This window comes from Engraulis encrasicolus, chromosome 4 (genome assembly GCF_034702125.1).
Source record: "Engraulis encrasicolus isolate BLACKSEA-1 chromosome 4, IST_EnEncr_1.0, whole genome shotgun sequence".
In the NCBI taxonomy this organism is placed as follows: Eukaryota; Metazoa; Chordata; class Actinopteri; order Clupeiformes; family Engraulidae; genus Engraulis; species Engraulis encrasicolus.
Genome location: NC_085860.1, coordinates 47,210,683 through 47,231,251, shown reverse-complemented (window position 1 = coordinate 47,231,251; position 20,569 = coordinate 47,210,683). Strand labels below are relative to the sequence as shown.

At 46.4% G+C, this 20,569-nt stretch overlaps 1 protein-coding gene across 1 annotated transcript in view; it reads right to left on the bottom strand.

Moving 5' to 3' along the window:
- sf3b3 (splicing factor 3b, subunit 3) overlaps window positions 1–20,569 on the bottom strand; it is a 53,972-nt gene that overhangs the window by 13,223 nt on the left and 20,180 nt on the right. The window contains exons 16-23 of the mRNA XM_063197537.1: window positions 18,843–18,986; window positions 16,979–17,101; window positions 15,752–15,906; window positions 9,047–9,118; window positions 8,324–8,426; window positions 6,360–6,565; window positions 4,138–4,294; window positions 3,033–3,158 (exon numbers count right to left, since the gene is read on the bottom strand). Of these exons, the coding sequence (XP_063053607.1) occupies window positions 3,033–3,158; window positions 4,138–4,294; window positions 6,360–6,565; window positions 8,324–8,426; window positions 9,047–9,118; window positions 15,752–15,906; window positions 16,979–17,101; window positions 18,843–18,986 (1,086 nt within the window). The remainder of the gene's footprint in view (window positions 1–3,032; window positions 3,159–4,137; window positions 4,295–6,359; window positions 6,566–8,323; window positions 8,427–9,046; window positions 9,119–15,751; window positions 15,907–16,978; window positions 17,102–18,842; window positions 18,987–20,569) is intronic.

Genomic DNA, 20,569 nt, shown 5'->3' with positions numbered 1-20,569 from the left:
GCACACACACAGACGCGCACACACACAGACGCGCACACACACAGACGCGCGCACACACACAGACGCGCGCACACACACAGACGCGCGCACACACACAGACGCGCGCACACACACAGACGCGCGCACACACAGACGCGCGCACACACACAGACGCACACACACAGAGACACGCGCACACACAGACACGCGCACACACAGGGTGGGGAAAGAAAAACAGAATCATCGTCAGGTCTGGACCTTCTCGCTCCTTGCTGTGTGTGCGTGTCTGGATATAGGTCTACCAGGGGAAGAGTAATGGTTGAGTCGTGTGTGTGTGTGTGTGTGTGTGTGTGTGTGTGTGTGTGTGTGTGTGTGTGTGTGTGTGTGTGTCCAGACGGTGTGTAAGGGTGTATGTGTGTGTGTGGAAGAGTGTGTGTGTCTGCGTGTAAGAGTGTGTGTGTCTGCGTGTAGGTGGGCGTGTGTGTGTGTGTGTGTGTGTGTGTGTGTGTGTCCGGATGTAGGTCTACTAGGGTAAGAGTAATGGTTGAGTCGTCTGACGCCACAAAGTAAACAACATGTGTTGCTATGGCGGAGTTTGGAAACAACAGGGGTCGAGTGTGGAAAAGTCTGCATGCGTGTGTGTGTGTTTGTGTGTATGAGTATATGAGTGTGTGTGTGTAAGAGTGTATGTGTGTGTGTGAGTAAGTGTGTATGTGTGTGTGTGAGTAAGAGTGTGTGTGTGTGTGTCAGCCATGGCTTCAAGCTCAAGTGAATTAACAAATAAACCCAAGGATGTCTAATATGACATGAATACACTCTTCTGACCATGGGGTCAAGCACTCGCTCCAAAACGCACGCACGCACGCACGCACACACACACCTACTGAAGAATGGATGTACATAATGTATTCGGTTCTAAACAGGGGGTCATATCCTTACACATATATACACACACACACACTCGTGCTGAAGGATGGATATACAGTGCCCTCCATAATTATTGGCACCCCTGGTTGAGATGTGTTTTTTAGCTTCCAATTATTTTATTTTTTTTCTAAATAATATGGGACCTTAATGGAAAAAAAGAGAAAAATCCAACCTTCAATACAAGTGCATTTATTCAGTGGGGAAAAAATCCCACATAAAGAAATAATTATTTGACATCAAATAATGTGTGTCACAATTATTAGCACCCCTGGTGTTAATATTTTGTACAACCCCCTTTTGCCAACAAAACAGCACCTAATCTTCTCATATAATGTTTCACAAGATGGGAAAAGACAGAAAGAGGGATCTTCAGCCATTCCTCTTTGCAGAATCTCTCTAAATCATCCAGAGACCTGGGTCCTCTCCTCGGTACTCTCCTCTTCAGCTCACCCCACAGGTTCTCAATGGGGTTGAGGTCAGGGGACTGAGATGGCCATGGGAGGAGCTTGATTTTGTGTCTGGTGAACCATTTCTGTGTAGATTTGGCCATATGTTTAGGGTCATTGTCTTGCTGAAAGACCCAGTGACGACCCAGCTTCAGCTTTCGGGCAGAGGGCAACAGATTTTGATTTAAAATGTCCTGGTATTTCAAAGCATTCATGATGCCATGCACCCTAACAAGGTTCCCAGGGCCTTTGGAAGCGAAACAGCCCCACAGCATCACTGACCCACCCCCATACTTCACAGTGGGTATGAGGTGCTTTTCAGCATCCGCATCTTTCGTGGTACGCCAGACCCACTTAGAGTGTTTGTTGCCAAAAAGCTCAATCTTGGTCTCATCTGACCAAAGCACACAGTCCCAGTTGAAGCCCCAATACCGCTTGGCGAACTCCAGACGCTTGCGTTTATGATTGTGAGTGAGGAAAGGTTTTCTCCGTGCATGCCTCCCAAACAGCTTGTTGGCGTGTAGACAGCGCCTGATGGTTGATTTGGAGACTTTGTGACCCCAGGATGCTACCATTTGTTGTAATTCTGTAACAGTGAGCTTTGGAGATCTTTTGATTTCTCTTACCATCCTCCTCACTGTGCGTGGTGGCCAAATAAACTTGGGTCCTCGTCCAGGCTTGTTTACCACTGTTCCAGTTGTTTTGAACTTCTTAATTATTCCTCTCACAGTGGATATGGGCAGCTGCAGTTGAGTGGCAATCTTCTTGTAGCCTCTACCTGACCTGTGAAGGTCGACGCACATCTGCCTCACTTGTATGCTGTGTTCCTTTGTATTTCCCATGTTTAAGAGTGGATAAGAGAAATGGCCTCGGTGTCACGTCATATTTATACCCCAGGGAAACAGGAAGTGATGAATTACTAATTAAATGTTCCTACATACTCTGGTAAACTTTGTAAACTACTGTAGAAATGACAGAAATGCTTCAATTATATTTATTTCCTGGGAATTGTTAAGGGTGCCAATAATTGTGGAACAGGTGATTTAATGAAAAATAATTATTTTTCAGTCAGGGATTTTTTAATTTTCTTAAAATTCATTTGAGTTGAAGGCTACATTTTCCTACAATTTTCAGTGTGACAGTATTCTTCTGCAATAAACACTGCATTTATTTTAAGGCTTTTAACACATCTCAACCAGGGGTGCCAATAATTATGGAGGGCACTGTAAATACTATTCGGTCCTGACCAGGGGGTCAAGCACACTCTCACAGAGACACAGTGTATAGCGCTATAGACTGCGTAGTGCGTGTACATAAGGTTTGTACAAGTCAATACATTATGTGCTTCCACTTCTCAGCAGCAGATAAACACAGGCTGCATGGAACGCATCCACAGGCCTTCTCCACTGACAGAATAAAAAACACCAAACACACTAAGCTGTCAAACACTTTGAGTTAACTTTATAGTTGTGATGTTATGCAATACAAATACACTTTGTATTGTATAAACGCATGCATACACTTGTGGTACACGTCAAGGGGCTATACTTAAAATACACTGGCATCCACAAACCCACACAGACACACACACGCGCGCACACACACAAGTACCTTGTTTTCACACTTCCTGAGTAGTTTCTTCTTGCTCAGGTCGTGTATGACACACACACACACACGTACCTTGTTTTCGCACTTCCTGAGTAGTTTTTTCTTGCCCAGGTCGTATATGCGGAGCAGCTTGCCCACTCCCACCAGCACGCGGCCCTGGAACGGAGCGATGGCCAGTGGCACGTCCTCCACCGGGGTCTGAAACACACACACACACACGCACACGCACACACACACACACAATAAGTTAATGAAAACAAACCCTGTCAGGCAGTGAATACCTTACGGTCAAGTGGACAACAAACGCATACACAGGCACACAGACACAGTGGAAAATTATGTCATCCTTGTCTACCAGGTTGTCGTAGTACATTTTATTAGTTCACTGTCCCTTCTAAAAAATAAATAACTTGTCAAACTCACACACACAAGCATATACTGAGTCAGAAAATAGCACGTACTGCTATAATCTGGTAGTCATCTCTCCTAGCTAAATGAAAGGATTATGTTTTATTTTTATACTGTCCCTTTTAAAAACAAATAATCCAGTCTCGTTCTCACACACAAACATCCAGAATGATAGTGAGTCAGTCAGTGACCAACTCACCAGCCTTTGAACTCACACCCACACCTCCATCTCCATCTCCATCTCGTGACCAAGTGAGGACATATCCGCCCCCATATCCACACACACACACAGTCTGCACACACCCTTCCATCCACCCTCCTTCGCCCCCCCCCCTCTTCCTGCCTCCCATTTCACTGACTGGGGGCCATTGAGGTCTTCCCCTGATTGGAGATGACGATGGACATGATCGGAGCCGAGGGGACGACAATAGAGCACTGTGACATCAGGTGACAGAGTGAGATCACGTGGACCCTGATGGCTTTACAGCCACAGTGCTGTCTCATACTGGACTCAGTACTGGTACACACTCAACGAGTTACACGTTTACAAGAGCAAACAGAGAGGAGAACTAAAACGGGAGTGTGTGCGTGAGTGTTTTTTCTTGCCTCCTCTATGCGACACCGCTTGTGTGTGCCAATCTGCTGAGCTGCTTTCTCCTGTCGTCTGTGTGTGTGTGTGTGTGCGCACACGTGTGTGTGTGTGTGTGTCGATCAGTTGCTCTCTCTGTGTGCTCATGTGTGTATGTGTGTGTATGTCTCCGCTGCTCACCTTGTGTACAAACTCTAGCTTCTCTCCACCGCTGCCGAGGCGATAGGTGTAGATGAAGCCCCCGGCCACCGAGCGCGGGTTCATGATCATATCCCTAGCCACGCCCACCAGCACGTACCAATCATCTCCTCCGTTAGGGAAACGACAGATCGCAACGCTGCGGAGATGGAGGAGAGAGAGAGAGAGAGAAAGAGAGAGAGAGAAAGAGAGAAAGAGAGATTGAGGGGGGGCGGGGGGAAGAGAGAAGAACATAAATACATACATCATCTCTAGGAAATCAAGAACAACCAACTGTTGTCAATGTTTGACAGGCCCTATATTGTTTATGTATTACTTTTTTCAAGCCGTTCCACGAGATTTCATCATGAAAACAACAACAAAACAAAAAAAAAACCTACAAATATGGAAGCGAACGATATCATGACGTGGCTCTGCTTGAGGCTATAGAGGGGCACCATTGTAGCATTGAGTGCTCTCTATAGCAGAACTCCCCTTTGGCCTCTAAATGGCCAGGGCCATAACGCCTTTACAGCATGTTTACTACTCCGCTTACAAGTTTACTGTGAAACGCTCTGCTGTTAAATAAATCAGCACATGTTCGCTCTCTCTCTCTCTGTGTGTGTGTGTGTGTGTGTGTGTGTGTGTGTGTGTGTGTGTGTGTGTGTGTGTGTGTGTCTGTGTGTGTGTGTGTTCTCTGTGGAAGGCATTCTTGTCAACACAACACCCCTCATCCGCGGTGTGGGTTTGCAACCTACTAAACATTCCAAACAAGAACACACTCTTAAACAGACACACACACAGACACAATTTCATTTATTTGGATCCAAGAGACGAGCAAGGAGCACACAAACCAAACATTGTGGAAGAGGTCAAATGATAGGTTGACAGATTTCCAAGACCACATACTTATAGCAGTACCTGTATTATTTTAGCATTAAGCCTTTAAGGATAAACAAAACGTCTCCGTCTCCATATGTGCAGACTACCAATATCAGCTGAAACTGAACAGAACTTTGCCAGTCACACACACACACACACACACACACTTCTGTAATGCTCTTGGCCTGCTGCATGGAGTTGTGTGTTGGGGAACGTGGGAAACATAGGCATGTGCTGTATGTGTGTGTGTGTGCGCGTGTGTGTGTGTGTGTGTGTGTGTGTGTGTGTGTGTGTAGGCAGGGCCAGGGGTGAATGGGGTGGCTCTAAGTGCAGAAAGCCAAATATTAAGATTGGAGGCCGTCCACCAGGGTCAGCGCAGTTCGAGTGCTGCAACTTGTTATGCTGGTTCACCTCAAGACCGCGGAGGGAAACGCACACTCCAGACTCATTCTGCATGTCAGAGTTCAGAGAGCGCTGTGATTTATCCAGCGCTCACAATGCTTCAGACGTTGACATTGGAGTCCTTCAGTTTTGGATGAGGAAAAAATGGGAAGCCGTAAATCATGCATCTTGACTCTGTGTGTGTGTGTGTTTGTGTGTGTGTGTGTGTGTGTGTGTGTGTGTGTGTGTGTAGGGACTTCCATAGGTGCGTCCACGATGGCTTCTGCCAACTTAGCCTCTACTCTTATCTTATCGCTGCTCAGCGGATGTCAGCCACACGCCCACACCTGATAACCTGACGACAGGGGCGGAGCACTGGTATTGGGACGGGGGGGGGGGGGGGTGTGTCAGAGGCGTTGGACCCACGAAATATCGTAGAGATGTTTGGCAATCGAAAGTCACTGGCAGGGGGGGGGCCCCCCAAGTGGTGAGGCCCGGGGCTCCTGGCCCCTATGCCCCCCCGCTCAATGGACAGGTAACCCCTCCCTCTCCCTGCTCACCTAAAGAAAGGTAACCCCTCCCTATACAGCTGACATGGACAGGTAACCCCTCCCTACACAGATGACATGGACAGGTAAGCCCTCCCTCTCCCTGCTCACCTAAAGAAAGGTAACCCCTCCCTATACAGCTGACATGGACAGGTAACCCCTCCCTCTCCCTGCTCACCTGAAGAAAGGTAAGCCCTCCCTCTCCCTGCTCACCTGTAGAAAGGTAACCCCTCCCTACACAGATGACATGGACAGGTAAGCCCTCCCTCTCCCTGCTCACCTATAGAAAGGTAACCCCTCCCTCTCCCTGCTCACCTATAGAAAGGTAACCCCTCCCTATACAGATGGCATGGAAAGGTAACCCCTCCCTTCACAGCTGACATGGACAGGTAACTCCTCCCTCTCCCTGCTCACCTGAAGGCGGCCTCATTCTGCTCCAGCTGCACCAGGTCTAGGGTGTTGCCCTGGATGGGGTTGATGAGGCGCACCAGTGATGCCCACTGGCCCCCACCGGCCTTGGGCGCCCCGAAGATGGACTCCGGAAGGTTCTCATTCAGGAAGGCGGCCGCCATCTCAGCGGCCAGCTCACGCTCGTCCTCCCCCGCCGCCTCCACCATCTCCTACAGGGGGGAGGGAGAGGGAGAGAGAGAGAGAGAGGGAGGAGGGAGAGAGCGAGAGAGGGAGGGGGGAGAGAGCGAGAGGGAGGGGGGAGAGAGAGAGGGAGGGGGAGAGAGAGAGGGAGGTGGAGAGAGAGAGGGAGGCGGAGAGAGTGAGAGGGAGAGAGAGAGGGAGGGGGGAGAGAGAGAGGGAGGGGGAGAGAGAGAGGGAGGGGGAGAGAGAGAGGGAGGGGGAGAGAGAGAGGGAGGGGGGAGAGAGAGAGAGAGGGGGAGAGAGAGAGGGAGGGGGGAGAGAGAGAGGGAGGGGGGAGAGAGCGAGAGGGAGGGGGGAGAGAGCGAGAGCGAGAGCGAGATAGGGAGCGGGTAGATGAAAGGTTAAGACAGGTGGTTAGTGAGGCGGTGAGATAAAGATCATTGCCCATCATCTGTCACATTCATACATGATGTTATTACTGTACAGAGGGTGGATCTTTCCCAACAAAGACTGTAGGATAAGGGCGGGGACATGCGCTTGCTGTGTGCCAATGTATTCACGGGTGACGTGATGTGTGCCAACGTGTTGACGGCTGATTAGCTGTGCAGATGTGTTTGGAGCACGACAGCTGGCCCTGGATCAGGCAGCAGGGCAACACTGAGCCCATTGATGCAGGGTGGTGATTCACTACAATAGAGGGAGACCTGCCAAGGTAGAGCCGTGGTGATTCACTACAATAGAGGGAGACCTGCCAAGGTAGAGCCGTGGTGATTCACTACAATAGGGAAGCTTGCCAGGGAACAGCCGTTATGTAATGTCAGACTTAACGACTGCCGAGCCAGCGGCAGATAGTAAACCAAGACCGTCGGCATAGAACCCCTTCACTTGAACTACTGAGCTGAACTGGATCCAAAAGTGTGTGAATACGTTGTTATGCGTTTCATGTGCCACGGCACGGCAATGCGTTTCATTCCACAGGGAGCCTTTGGCTCACATAATTATTTTTTGTGATGTTGAGCAACTTGACATTTATGGTTACGCTTACGGTTGGGGCCCATGAGCCCCATGAGGCCGTCTTATCTAGCCCCCGACATTATTTAAATGTTATATAATCTCACATAAAATACGACCTGTTTCGTAAAGAAATATTAGAAATTACATTTGCAATTGAAATTGGGGCCTGTTGTAAAGGTGGCAGCCTTCAGTATAGGCCTGAAGCGCAGGGAAAATTCCTGGTTTGTAGTTCATAGTTCATAGTTGGAGGATTTTATAAAATTTGAAGCCCTTATGGCATGGCTGTTCAAGTTTACTGGCAAAAGCATTGCAATAGCCAGACCGGGGGAACTGAGCAAATCCAGGCCATGTTAAAACCATGACGACACCCAAGTTGGCAGGAGAATGCACATGCCTGATAGAGGATCAATCCTGCCTAGCAGTTATTCATGGATTTCCCAGACAACAGACAGATGAATATGTTTATAATGCTTGTTGTGAATGTGAGATTTGTATGCAAGCACGAGTGGATGAGTCATGTGTGAATGTGTGCGTTTGTGCGTGCTGTGTCTTGTGTATCACATGAATGAAGTATGAGTGTGTATGAGTGTGTATGAGTGTGTATGAGTGTGTGTGTGTGCGTGCGTGATGTGAATACCATGCCAATGTGTGTATGCAGCTGCTGTAACCGGTGTCTCAGTGGCACAAACCTAAGTCATTTGCTACTTTCCATTTGGTGTGTGTGTGTGTGTGTGTGTGTGTGTGTGTGTGTGTGCACGTTTGTGCGCGCCCACCTCTGCCATCTGTTGTTTGCGCTGGGCTTTGGTGGCTTCTGTGTAGGCGTTGTGGTCAGACTCGATCAGCACCAAGTTGTTGGTGTCGGGATGGATGACAAACCTGATAGAGGAGTTTATAGTGTTAGAGTGAGCTTATAGAAGGGTTTATAGACCGCCATAGAGCGTTAGAGTGTGTTATTTTTATTTTATTATATTTCACTTTTTTGTAAAATAAATGTCAAATAAAATAAATTATAATATAAAATAATAACATAAAATATATAAAATAATGTATAGCACATTTCATGCACAAATGCAATTCAATGTAGGGGTTATTAGAAGAGTTATAGAGGGTCATACAGTTATAGTGGTGTGGGGGTGGATGAAGAACATTACTGAGTTACAAAGTTGAACAGATAGTTGAAGAGTTAAGATGCAAGTGAAAAGTGCATTTTCAGAAAATAATCTTAATTCACTTTTATTTAATACAAAGCTATCAAAATTGCATATTTTTTTATTTTATTAATATAATATAACTATTTATATGTATTATCAAGTACATGATTGTAAACCAAACCAACAACAGGGTTCTCTAAAAAATATAAAAGTGCAGGTCTTCAGAAATGGAGTTAGGGGGTTTTGCATCTGAACTCTTCACTTGAAGATGGACTATAGAGGGCTTTCGAGGAGTTATGCAGGGTCACAGAAGGTCATATATTGGTGAGAAGGTGAATTACGAACCTGCGTGGTGTGTATTGCAGGGGGTACGCCACCTGGTTGAACACAGCACCCAACTTCTCCAAAGCCAGAATCCTGAAGAGGAGAAGAGGAGAGATGACATTATATTACATTAGGATGCGGGCAGACTGGGGTAGCGGGAGCCATGACATGACATTACATTAAAGGTGCATTGTGTTAAGGATTGGGGCCAGAGTAGGTATTGCAACCATGTTGTTCATTGAAACTGTGCTGCCTATTGACCCGTTCAGAATCGAAGTCCTCACTGAATGTGTGCGCATCGTTGACTCAAACACACCAGAGATGTTTTAAGGGTATTAAGGGAGACTCCACTCTTGCGGGTGGTACTGCACACCAGGGGTGCCAGCGGAGGAGTGCAGATTCCATTCAGAATTAATGGGCTGCGCTCTCTCGACAGCGGCCCCTAGGTGAACTGCAGGCATGGGTAAAATAGGGAGTGGGGAGGCTGTATGTAAAACTGGCTGTGAACACACATACAAGAACAGACAGTGCAGACCCTAAAGAGAGAACACCTGCCGCCCTGAAGCGTGTAGGTTGATTAAAAAAAGATTCTGAAAAGTACACTTGTTATGCTATTTTGAGAGGGAATAGGCTGTTCCAGAAGCATAGGAGATGTTTGTTGTTACAAGACATTAAACTACTGACTGGACTGGGGACATCATCAGGAACGCCCGTGTCTGTGGTGCCCACTGCAGATCTGAAATTAGTGTGACCATCCGTTATCTTATTTCGGAAAAAAACCTGTCTAGTTTCTGTACAAGTGAACGGTGCATGGTTGATTCTGTTCCAACGATGCGTACGCAGCCAAATTACGTCATATCTGTTTACAAACAGTAAAGGGGTCAATTGCCAAATTTGATTTTTTCATGTATATTTCCAAAGTAAAAAGCAAATATTTACAGTCAATCCGGAAAGTATTCACAGCGCTTCACTTTTTTCACATTTTATTATCTTACAGCCTTATTCCAAATGCTACAAATGAATCTCTGTTGTCTAAATCCTACACAAATGATTCCATTATGACCATGTGAAAAACAAGTCGTCTTGACGTAGTTGTCTTGAAAAACAAGTTGTCAAACGTAACATTTGTGAATGGGCAGCATGAATTCTGGACATTAAGTGCTAAAAATATTAAAACTCCTTAAAATATTACACAGTGCACCTTTGGGGAGAGGAGTTTTCAAACTGGGGGGAGAGCCCCAAGCCTCACAATGGCTAGAATTACACAGGGCAAATGAGGACAGATGACATTACATTATGGCACATTAGGAGTAGAGATGGGCAGGGATAACAGGAACCTCATTGTGGTGCATTAGAGTTTGATGGGGATAACAACAGTTATACCAGAGATTCTTTAAGTATATAGAGATATGCCAATGTAATAGGTTGCTATGGGCACCTAACATGACCAGGTTCCGGTCTGCCTAAAGGGGTGTGTCATAATATTCCTAGCATTGAATAGAACAGTCCTTAGGTCTGCCTAAAGGGGGATCCCCCCCCCTTGCAATAGTAGAACCCGGAAACAATGGGCCAACGGAACCTCTCTCTCTCTACTCTCTCTGGTTATACGTAATGGGACTCTTCACACACAACTTCAACAGCAGAGGGCAAACACATGGGGGGGTATGGAAGAAGAAATGGGGCCCGAGTCACTAAGGACTGGGACAACCAAAGCCATGCTGGAAGTGTGCAGAGAGGGTGAGGCAGGCTGGAAGGGCAGGACAGAACAGTAGGGATGCACCGATACCGATACTGGCACCCGATACTGCTCATTATACTCGTACTCGTCAAGCACTTGCCGATACCAGGAACGATACAGCTATTACACAAAAAAGTGGTATCGGTGCATCCCTACATGACAGGTCACTGTTATTTGCACACAGTTAATTATTTTCAGCCTTTGTTTGGATGTACCAGTATCCTGCATAAACACCATGTGTAGATGGTCAGCATTCCAGCTCCCTTCATGTCTGAAATGTTTCCTCCCCTGACTAGTGACACAGTGTGTGTGTGTGTGTGTGTGTGTGTGTGTGTGTGTGTGTGTGTGTGTGTGTGTGTGCACGCACCATACCATTTCTGCTGACTAGTCAGTCAGACAGCGTGGGGTCATATCATCGCTGCTTACTGGAGTGGTGAGTTCCTGGAACTCAGTAAGGCGTGTGTGTGTGTGTGTGTGTGTGTGTGTGTGTGTGTGTGTGTGTGTGTGTATGGGGTAAAATGTGGGGGAGGTGTGAAGGTTGCCTGAGTCATCTGACTAGCTTGAGTGAGGGGGCTGGAGGTAGGTGGGCGGAGCCGTAAGCTAAGTCAAGTGAGTACTGGACCACAACCAAAATAGAATTCCAATTCGCCGTTTCCCATGACGCCAAGCAGAGAGACCGATATCTCTAAAATTCCCCCTTTACAATGACGCGATGCAAACAGAGCGAGACGGTTCTAAAAGTGGCCAGGAGGAAATGAAGACGCCACTGCAGCGGAAGTGCGGCCACACAATTACGGTAATTAGCGCAGGAGCTGAGCAGGAGTCTTAGTCATTCACAACGCTGTCACTTACAGGTAGACCATCACAGGAGAGCAACAGCACAATTACTTATACCATCACAGGACAACACTGTCACTCATGCCATCACAGGAAGGGGGTCACGTTTGCCATTATTGGAGGGGGACAAAGCTGTCACATTTGTCAATATTGGAGGGGATGCAAAGCGGACACATGCCATCACAAGAAAAGGGACAAAGCTTCCAATTATGCCATCACAGGAAAGAGACTAACTAGCATATTCAGGGGTTTAGAGAGGGACCTTGCTGGGCATCAGCAGATGTAGGAGACATATGATGCACATCCATGAGCAGAACCCTGATAGTAGTGATAAGATATTTTACAATGAATTTGAGTTGCCGTGACTGCGTGAGAGAAAAAGCACTTTTAAGTGCTGTCTTCACAATGTTTTCGGTTGTTTTCTTAATTTAAACCGCGGATTGTGTCAGATGAGACGACACGGTTGCGGAACTCTCCATGGAGACGGGAATGCCAAACGAGAATCGGAGGGGAAAATCCTCGATCGACCGACGACCAGTGACCTGACAACTTCACACTATATTAGTGGGTGGATATTGGACTGCGCTTTGCCTCGCGGTGATCAGCAAGTGGCGTGAGGATGCTGTTTTGCCACTAAGAGTTTTCAGCACGCCTCCATCAACGGAAGGGTATCAGGACGCCTCAACAGGAGCGTCCTCCTTCCCTATGACCAGTGGACTTTTTCACAATAGCTGCACCAGTGCCACATCCACGTTCACTTTCCACAGAGAACTTCACCTTGTCGTTGAGTCTACACAGCTATGGACAATTAAGAAAATAGTCTACTTTTATTTTTATCCACATCCACGTTCACTTTCCACAGAGAACTTCACCTTGTCGTCGAGTCTACACAGCTATGGACAATTAAGAAAATCGTCTACTTTTATTTTTATGTTTAATTAATTTATGTAATTTATATTTTTTGCACATATGGAGTTACCAACTGCCATTTCACTGCACGCTAGCTTAAGCTAGGGTTGTATGTGACAAATAAATAAATTACTCTTACTCTTAGATTGAGACAGCTCAGAGGGAGTTTCTTCCAGAATCCACAGTGCATGGTTCTAAGCTCAAGAGTTCATCGAATAGGCACGGCCATTTAGGAGACCAGACTTGATCTCACTTTGTTGCATTGGTGACACAACGTATGATTTCTCTTGGTTACCATATTGAACATCTTTGCTGGCATAGTAAATGGTGTGTGTGTGTGTGTGTGTGTGTGTGTGTGTGTGTGTGTGTGTGTGTGTGTGTGTGTGTGTGTAGCAGAGCTATTGAGCTCCAACTAGGCTCATAGAGGTTGAACATTAGACTAGAGGTGACACGGCTATTTGCGACAGCACTGGAAAATGGCAAGTGCAGCCTCCAACTTCTGTAGATAGACCTGTGCTCTTCAGTCAACGCCAATCAATGGAAAACACGCCCACCTCTGTCCAAAAATAGAAAGTTTCATATTATGAATATATTTTTTGACAGAGGTGAGCCCCCTTCTCCAGTCATTTACATTGCTCAGGTCAACCCACACATAATGGCTGCCAGGACTGCCATGAATAAGGGGGCGGTGCCACCTGTAGTCTAATGTTCTTCTACGGCAGTGTTTCCCAACCTTTTTTGTCTTGCTAAGCCCTAAGCCTTTTTGTCATTCCATGAGTACCCCCTAATTCATACTCTATATCCCAAAGTGACTATGCTCCATACAATATTTCATTTTTCCAAGTACCCCCTGCAGTGTGCTCACGTACCCCTAGTGGTACACGTACCCCTGGTTGGGAAACACTGTTCTACAGCAAGGCTTCAGTTCCTTCAGTTCCAGGTGTCCCTATGCAGTGGAAGTGGCTGAGTTCATGACTTGGGAAGATAACTACAGGGTTCCCCCAGGATTGTTAAACCTAAATTCAATGCTTTTAAGACCTTTTTTAATGCATGTTCACATAAAATTTAATACTTTTATCGCACCCATTATTTCAATAATATTGAACGAAATTCAATTAAGAAAGCGCGTATCAAATTCAAACCTCATTACTTCTTAAGAGATTACCTCTCTGTTTGGCACAAGAATGTACATTTATGGAAAATACAATTAAAACACATGCAAAGTTGCATTGTAGCATCTCAGATTTATTTACTTAAACAAACCCCAGAATTGAATTCAAAAGCTGCTTCAAAAGCACTATTTATTTGTTAATTGCAGATTACCGACTTGCTGTGATGATCACCGATCAGCCAAACACAGAAAGAATTGGAACATTTGCTGTTTTTTATAGGCTATTGACATTTTCTAGGATGAAGTAGACCAATCATAGGCCTAATCATAATTTGCACATGTACTGTAACCTATATTCATACAGTAGGCCTATCTGTCTTTCAACATGTATTAGCCAATATAATGTAAACCTATCAGACTAAATTGGAGTAGACCATTATTATTGTTGTTGGGCCTAATAATTAGGCCTGATCGTTTTTCTTCACTCCATTATAATGACGTTCAAAAAGCATAATTGCCTACATTTAAATGTACCATTTACAATTTGAGCGTTAAACTGACAATAACCCACTCATTTTTTGAGTCAACAAGTTATTGGTCATAGGGCTGGTTGTGCAAGTAATGATCCCCCTTAATGTAGTGTTTTACAGGTATTTGAGAATAGCACTGCCATAGTCGAATGGCCACAATAATGATTATCCGATAAGACCATGCATGCGTCCATGCTTGTTTACAATTTTTCACCATGCGCAATTCTGGGAAGTATGCATTATCTGAGCATGATTCAGTAAGGAAATGCGCCGTGAGCCCCCCTATTCATAGATGGGTCAGGTCTCCTGGTTTAGCAGCGCATCGATTAAAACAAGATCAACTAAGTAGTCGTCTTTTTTTTCTCCGAACAGCAAGGGGAAATAGTTCAGAGACGGGATTTGATACGAGTCAAGTTTGCTACCAACAGGTATAGCGTGCCCACGCGTTGGTGTGTGGAGTGCACTGTAGCCTAACCAGTGTGTGATTTAACCGCGGTTACGCGTCTGTGGTTATTATTGGCCACCTCAAAAATTCAATGCAAGATTTTAAAAAGAGGCTAAATGTTGCATGACGTCGCCTTGTTTTCTGCTAACGCTTTTAGGCAAGAGTGTGTTAATTAATGTCGGTGGTCGTTGGTGATACATCTACTAGTTGCGACCAATCGATAGGCTGTCTCGCCAAGTAGCCTAATTGCGTTTGTAACACAGCTTTGTCATGAAATTGAAATGGCTACAAATGACAGCGGTGGATTTCTGATTGCTCCTTAAGTTTGCTTCACAACGTTCAATAGCCTTAAAAAGAATACCCCAAGAAAACCGGTAACATTCCACAACGTCAGTTCTCCACTGTTTGCATGAACACAATGAAATAAATATAAAGGGGGGGTGGCTTTGATCACAACCTGCTTCTCGAGTTCAACTGGTGCTTGGACGGCCACAAATAAAACTTTGCTGGTTAGTGGAAAAAAATACTTGTGCGCTACATCGAGGATAGATAATTGTTAATGCTACACTTCCCGTTGTCGCTGCAGCACTCAAGGTTTGTGCACGTGTTTACAGTGCAACGAATGGACGTTCTGTGCGTCATCTTCATTATGAAAAAAGCCCAGCGTAAACGTTTTCTTGCATAGTGTGCAGCACGCCTCGCGGTCATTCGGCACAGATTTTACCCAAAAGTATTTTGGATCCTGCAGCCACTTGGGGTTAAACCGGCACTTTCCCATTCTTCACCTCACCTCATTAAAAAATGACGCCGCTGCACTCTAGATTTGTGTTTACAGTAGCGTTCTACAACGAATCATGGGTATTGACGTTCTGTGCGTCATCTTCATTATGAAAAAAAAAACTTCGTCCTTTAGGTTGCACACTGAAATGTTTTTTGAAAATTTAATGCCGCAGTGAAAAAAATTCCAGACTTTTAACAGCTAATTCAATGCTATTAATGCTCTTAATGCTGGATAACTAAATTCAATGCCTTTTTAATATTTTTAATAACCCGCGGGAACCCTGTAACTAATCAGGGGGAGGGAGAGATTATTATGAAATCCCAAATGAAGAAGTAGGCAAGTGTGTGTCTGTCTGTGTGTGTGTTTATTAGTTACCTGAGCGTGTTGGTTGAGATGGCCACTATGCCCTCGGGACACTGTTCGGAGGCGAAGCCTGAGGCATACTCCAGCGTCTCGTAGGAGAGGGGAGTCAGGTGGAAGCGCGACTGGTACGAGTAGCTCAGCCACGAGCGACTTGACATCGCCAACACCTAAAGGCCAGAGGACAAGGACACACACACATACACAATGAGGAACAGCTCAAAGCACCTCCTACACTACGCTTTAACACACACGAGCGACTTGACATCGCCAACACCTAGAGGTTACACAGAAACAGCTCACAACAGTCCGCTCAGTCAGTCAGTCAGTCAGTCACACACACACATTTCAGCAGCCCTGCTCTTAACCCTATCCAGACAGGGGGGGGGGGCTAAAAGTGCCCGCACCAACTTTGATGTCGTATAACTCCTGAATGACTAAAGCTATGACTACGAAACTTTGTGACTTTTCCTAGAATGAAGTTGGCTACAATGTGATACCAAAAGATTAGGTTTATCATTTGTGTTGTTGCCATGGCAACGGTTTTCTGACAGGTACGCCTGACCAAAAATCACTAATCTAAGCCTCATCATCATCACTTTTCATATTTTTTTTACATTTTCATTAGCATCAGACACCCTTGTGAACATTTGAAGTGGTCTGATGCACATAATGTATTTTCCATTTAACTTGGGTAATGCACATCAATTTTGGTTATTAAGGTGACATTTTGGGCAATAAAATCAGGAAATGACGTCATAATGACATCATAATATCCAATAATGACACCAAACTGATGTCATTCATAGATCTTTGGCTGAAGATCATCCCCTCCAAGTTTGGTGGTCATACGTCATTCTGTTCCTAAGTTATGAGGGGGGGGGGTCAAAAGAGCCCCCCCCCGGTCCCAGGAATGCCAAAAAAGCCCGGTCTGGATAGGGTTAATGTATAGTCTCCCCTCACACATACAGTAGAGATACTCTTACACTCACACCAAACTCTTAAGGTGACACTCTGATACAGTGCCATCACTATAACACTCTTACAGCTTAATGACACAGAATACACGCATATATAATACATATGGAATACACACATCGATATCTCGCATGATTCATTCAAAAGACGTAGCCATACACAGCAGGCATGCTATCCACAGAATTGACATGTAGTGGCGTAGACTGCTTCAGCTGCGAGTAACTACATGTAACACGCATGCAAGTCGATGACATCACTACTTACAGCTTCCTGTCCCTGCATCCTGACCCGGAAGAGCTTGACGGGTCGCGACCCCAAGTAGCGTGTGCGAGTGTCCGACAGATCTCCAGTCACGGGGTCCAGAACCGTCCGCAGCAGCACACCGTTCTAGACACAGAACACGGAGGAGCTCAGAACACACACCATCTCACTGTGTGTGTGTGTGTGTGTGTGTGTGTGTGTGTGTGTGTGTGTGTGTGTGTGTGTGTGTGTGTGTGTGTGTGAGGGGAGTTATACTGTAGTGGAGGGCACCCCCCAAAATAATTTCAGCAGGTTCCAAATAAAAAAAACAGGTCTCCCGAGAGTAGAGGGGAAAGAAAACTGAATACTGCTTTCAAAGACTATATAATTTAGGCAAAAAGGAGAGCAACATTGCTTCCTCAAACAAGATCAAACGATCAAAACATTTCCCTACTTTATGTATTGAAGCCAGTCTTATGAAAGACGTGGACAAATCGTGCAAGTAAAGACACTGAATTCAGAAATGGCTAAGCTCTCTCCAGCACTGGGTCAGAGAAGAGACATGGCAGATTCATCATGCTCAGTGTTGTGTATCATCAGAGAGAGAGTGTGTGAGTGTGCACGTGAGTGTGTGTGTGTGTGTGTGTGTGTGTGTGTGTGTGTGTGTGTGTGTGTGTGTGTGTGTGTTCAGATCATGCTTTGATGTTTTGGAACGGACTCTTATTATCTGGAATGTGTGCAACGGTTTCGTGCCAACATCAGCTAAGTTTCACTTATGTCAAAACAAAAGCAAAACGGCCCATCAACTTGGGACCATTTCACAAACGCAAAAGCAGAGACGGACAAAAAAAAGAACCAAAGTACTGGGCAGATCTGGGAGACAAAATGTACTGTTGGTACGCACGTCCCCAGATGGGAGATAGTAAGTTGTGATGGCTGCCATTGTCTAGAGTGGTGTATGTGAAGGACTCATTTTAGCAACCGCTTATCTCTCGCTAAGAGGCTACAGGAAGGGGAAGGGGAAATTCGTCTGAGCTAAACAAACACACATATCCATTTCCACATCACACACACATCTGTATCCTAACGCTATCAGCAGGCATGTGTGTGTGTGTGTGTGTGTGTGTGTGTGTGTGTGTGTGTGTGTGTGTGTGTGTGTGTGTGTGTGTGTGTGTGTGTGTGTAACGGTGAGTGTAACTGTGCGTGAGAGGGTGACGGTGTCAGTATGTGCATTAGTTTGAGAGTTTGTAAAGGTGAAAATTCCAGTCTGTTATGCTTGTGTACCTGTAGTCCTATGTTAAGGTATAGGAACCCGATGGTGCCCTTATCTTCCAACTGGTCTGTGTGCGTAGGTTCCCATTTGTGTGTGTGCGTAGGTTCCCGTTCATGTGTGTGTGTAACTGTAGTCCTATGTTAAGGTATAGGAACCCGATGGTGCCCTTATCTTCCAACTGGTCTGTGTGTGTGTGTGTGTGTGTGTGTGTGTGTGTGTGTGTGTGTGTGTGTGTGTGTGTGTGTGTGTGTGTGTGTGTGTGTGTGTGTGTGTGTAGGTTCCCATTTGTGTGTGTGTGTAGGTTCCCGTTCATGTGTGTGTGTACCTGTAGTCCTATGTTAAGGTATAGGAACCCGATGGTGCCCTTATCTTCCAACTGGTCTGTGTGTGTGTGTGTGTGTGTGTGTGTGTGTGTGTGTGTGTGTGTAGGTTCCCGTGTGTGTGTGTGTGTGTACCTGTAGTCCTATGTTAAGGTATAGGTGTGTACCTGTAGTCCTATGTTAAGGTATAGGAACCCGATGGTGCCCTTATCTTCCAACTGGTCTGTGTGTGTGTGTGTGTGCGTAGGTTCCCATTTGTGTGTGTGCGTAGGTTCCCGTTCGTGTGTGTGTGTACCTGTAGTCCTATGTTAAGGTATAGGAATCCTATGGTGCCCTTCTCTCCCAGCTCGTCCTGTTTCTCCACTCCGCCCATCTCCACAATACACAGCGACTCCGGCTGCGCAGGCAGGGCCTGCATACTCAGCGGCTGCAGACAGTCCTGTAGGACACACACGCACGCGCACACACACACACACACGCGCACACACACGCGCACACGCACGCACGCACACACACACACGCACACACACGCACGCACACACACACACGCACGCACACACGCGCGCACACACACAGGGTTAGGGCTACATCCTCACAGCCTGGCGATGCCATCCTGTGTACTTCCAACCAAAGATTTTGGCTCCACACATAGTCTGGCTAAACCCTCCTAGCTCGGTTCGTTCACTGTTCTGCCAATCAGCAAACAGCTGAGAGTGGTGACGCTGAACTCACCCGCGGAATCTGTTACTGATTGGTTAAGGCAACACTATTCACACTTAAGTCTTGTCATTTGTGTGCTTTTGCAACACTATATCGGAACAATCATGCTAATAAAGCACAATTTGGAATTTTAATTCGGAATTCGGAACAATACATTTAAATGGCAGAGAAAGCTCAGACCATCTCCCACGGAGTTGAAGGAGTCAACGTCCTCATATCTTGAATCACTCTAAAGTGACGAGTTTTGGACTGCTGCTCATTCTCCCGCTGACCCAGATATCATCTTGCAACACTACACTGCTACCCACCCCAGACACATCACCCCCCTCCACCCTCGTTACCGAGAGACACTACATCATCCTACAGTGCTTCCCCACCCTGGGACATTACACCCCCCTCCCCTGTGCTGATGTCTTACTCTGGTGGCACGCAGCAGAGTCCATCATTTCCTGTAAACAGGTTTCAGAGCAAATAGATGACTGTGACCATGATGACCACAGGCGACCCAAACATTCCCCACACACACACACAGACACACACCTCAGCATAACCCTCCCCCCACCACAGTCTTCATCTCCGCGCGTGCACACGCGCACGCACGCACACGCGCACACACACACACACACACCTCATCCCCCAACCACAGCCCAACCCTAATCTCTCCATGACCCCATGCCAACCCACCACCATTATTCATCTGGAATTCACTTGGAATTTCCCCATCAGCGTCCGCCCGTCTGTGTGTGTGTGTGTGTGTGTGTGTGTGTGTGTGTGTGTGTGTGTGTGTCACTCACTGCAGTCCAGGATCCAGCTTCCCACAGGTTTCTGTCCTTACATGCCAAAGTGGCAACTCCACCACCACACCATCCTGCCCAGTCGCCCCCCTCTCCCTCCCCCCAGGTCTCTGTTCCAACCCAGAAGAGTTATGAGCTAAAACTCCACACTGAAACTTCCAGCCATGTGCAGCCGTGACCCTGAAACTCCCCAACTATGAGCTCAACTGGTAATCTGCCCAGCGCCTGGCCCCCCACCCCGAGCTGAACAAACATGCACGCACGCACACACACATTCACGCACTCCAGCCCTGAGCCCAGTGACACTGGCACATTCTTGAAGCATTAGACATAGGGCTCCCTCTGACCTCCTCTACCACACACACACATGCACACAACACACGCGCACACACACAATGCCATGGACAGTGTTGTCAACCTATCACACGGCCAGGAAGCGCACACATAAAACACAAACGTACACGTACACGTCCACGTCCACGTCCACACACACACACACACACACACA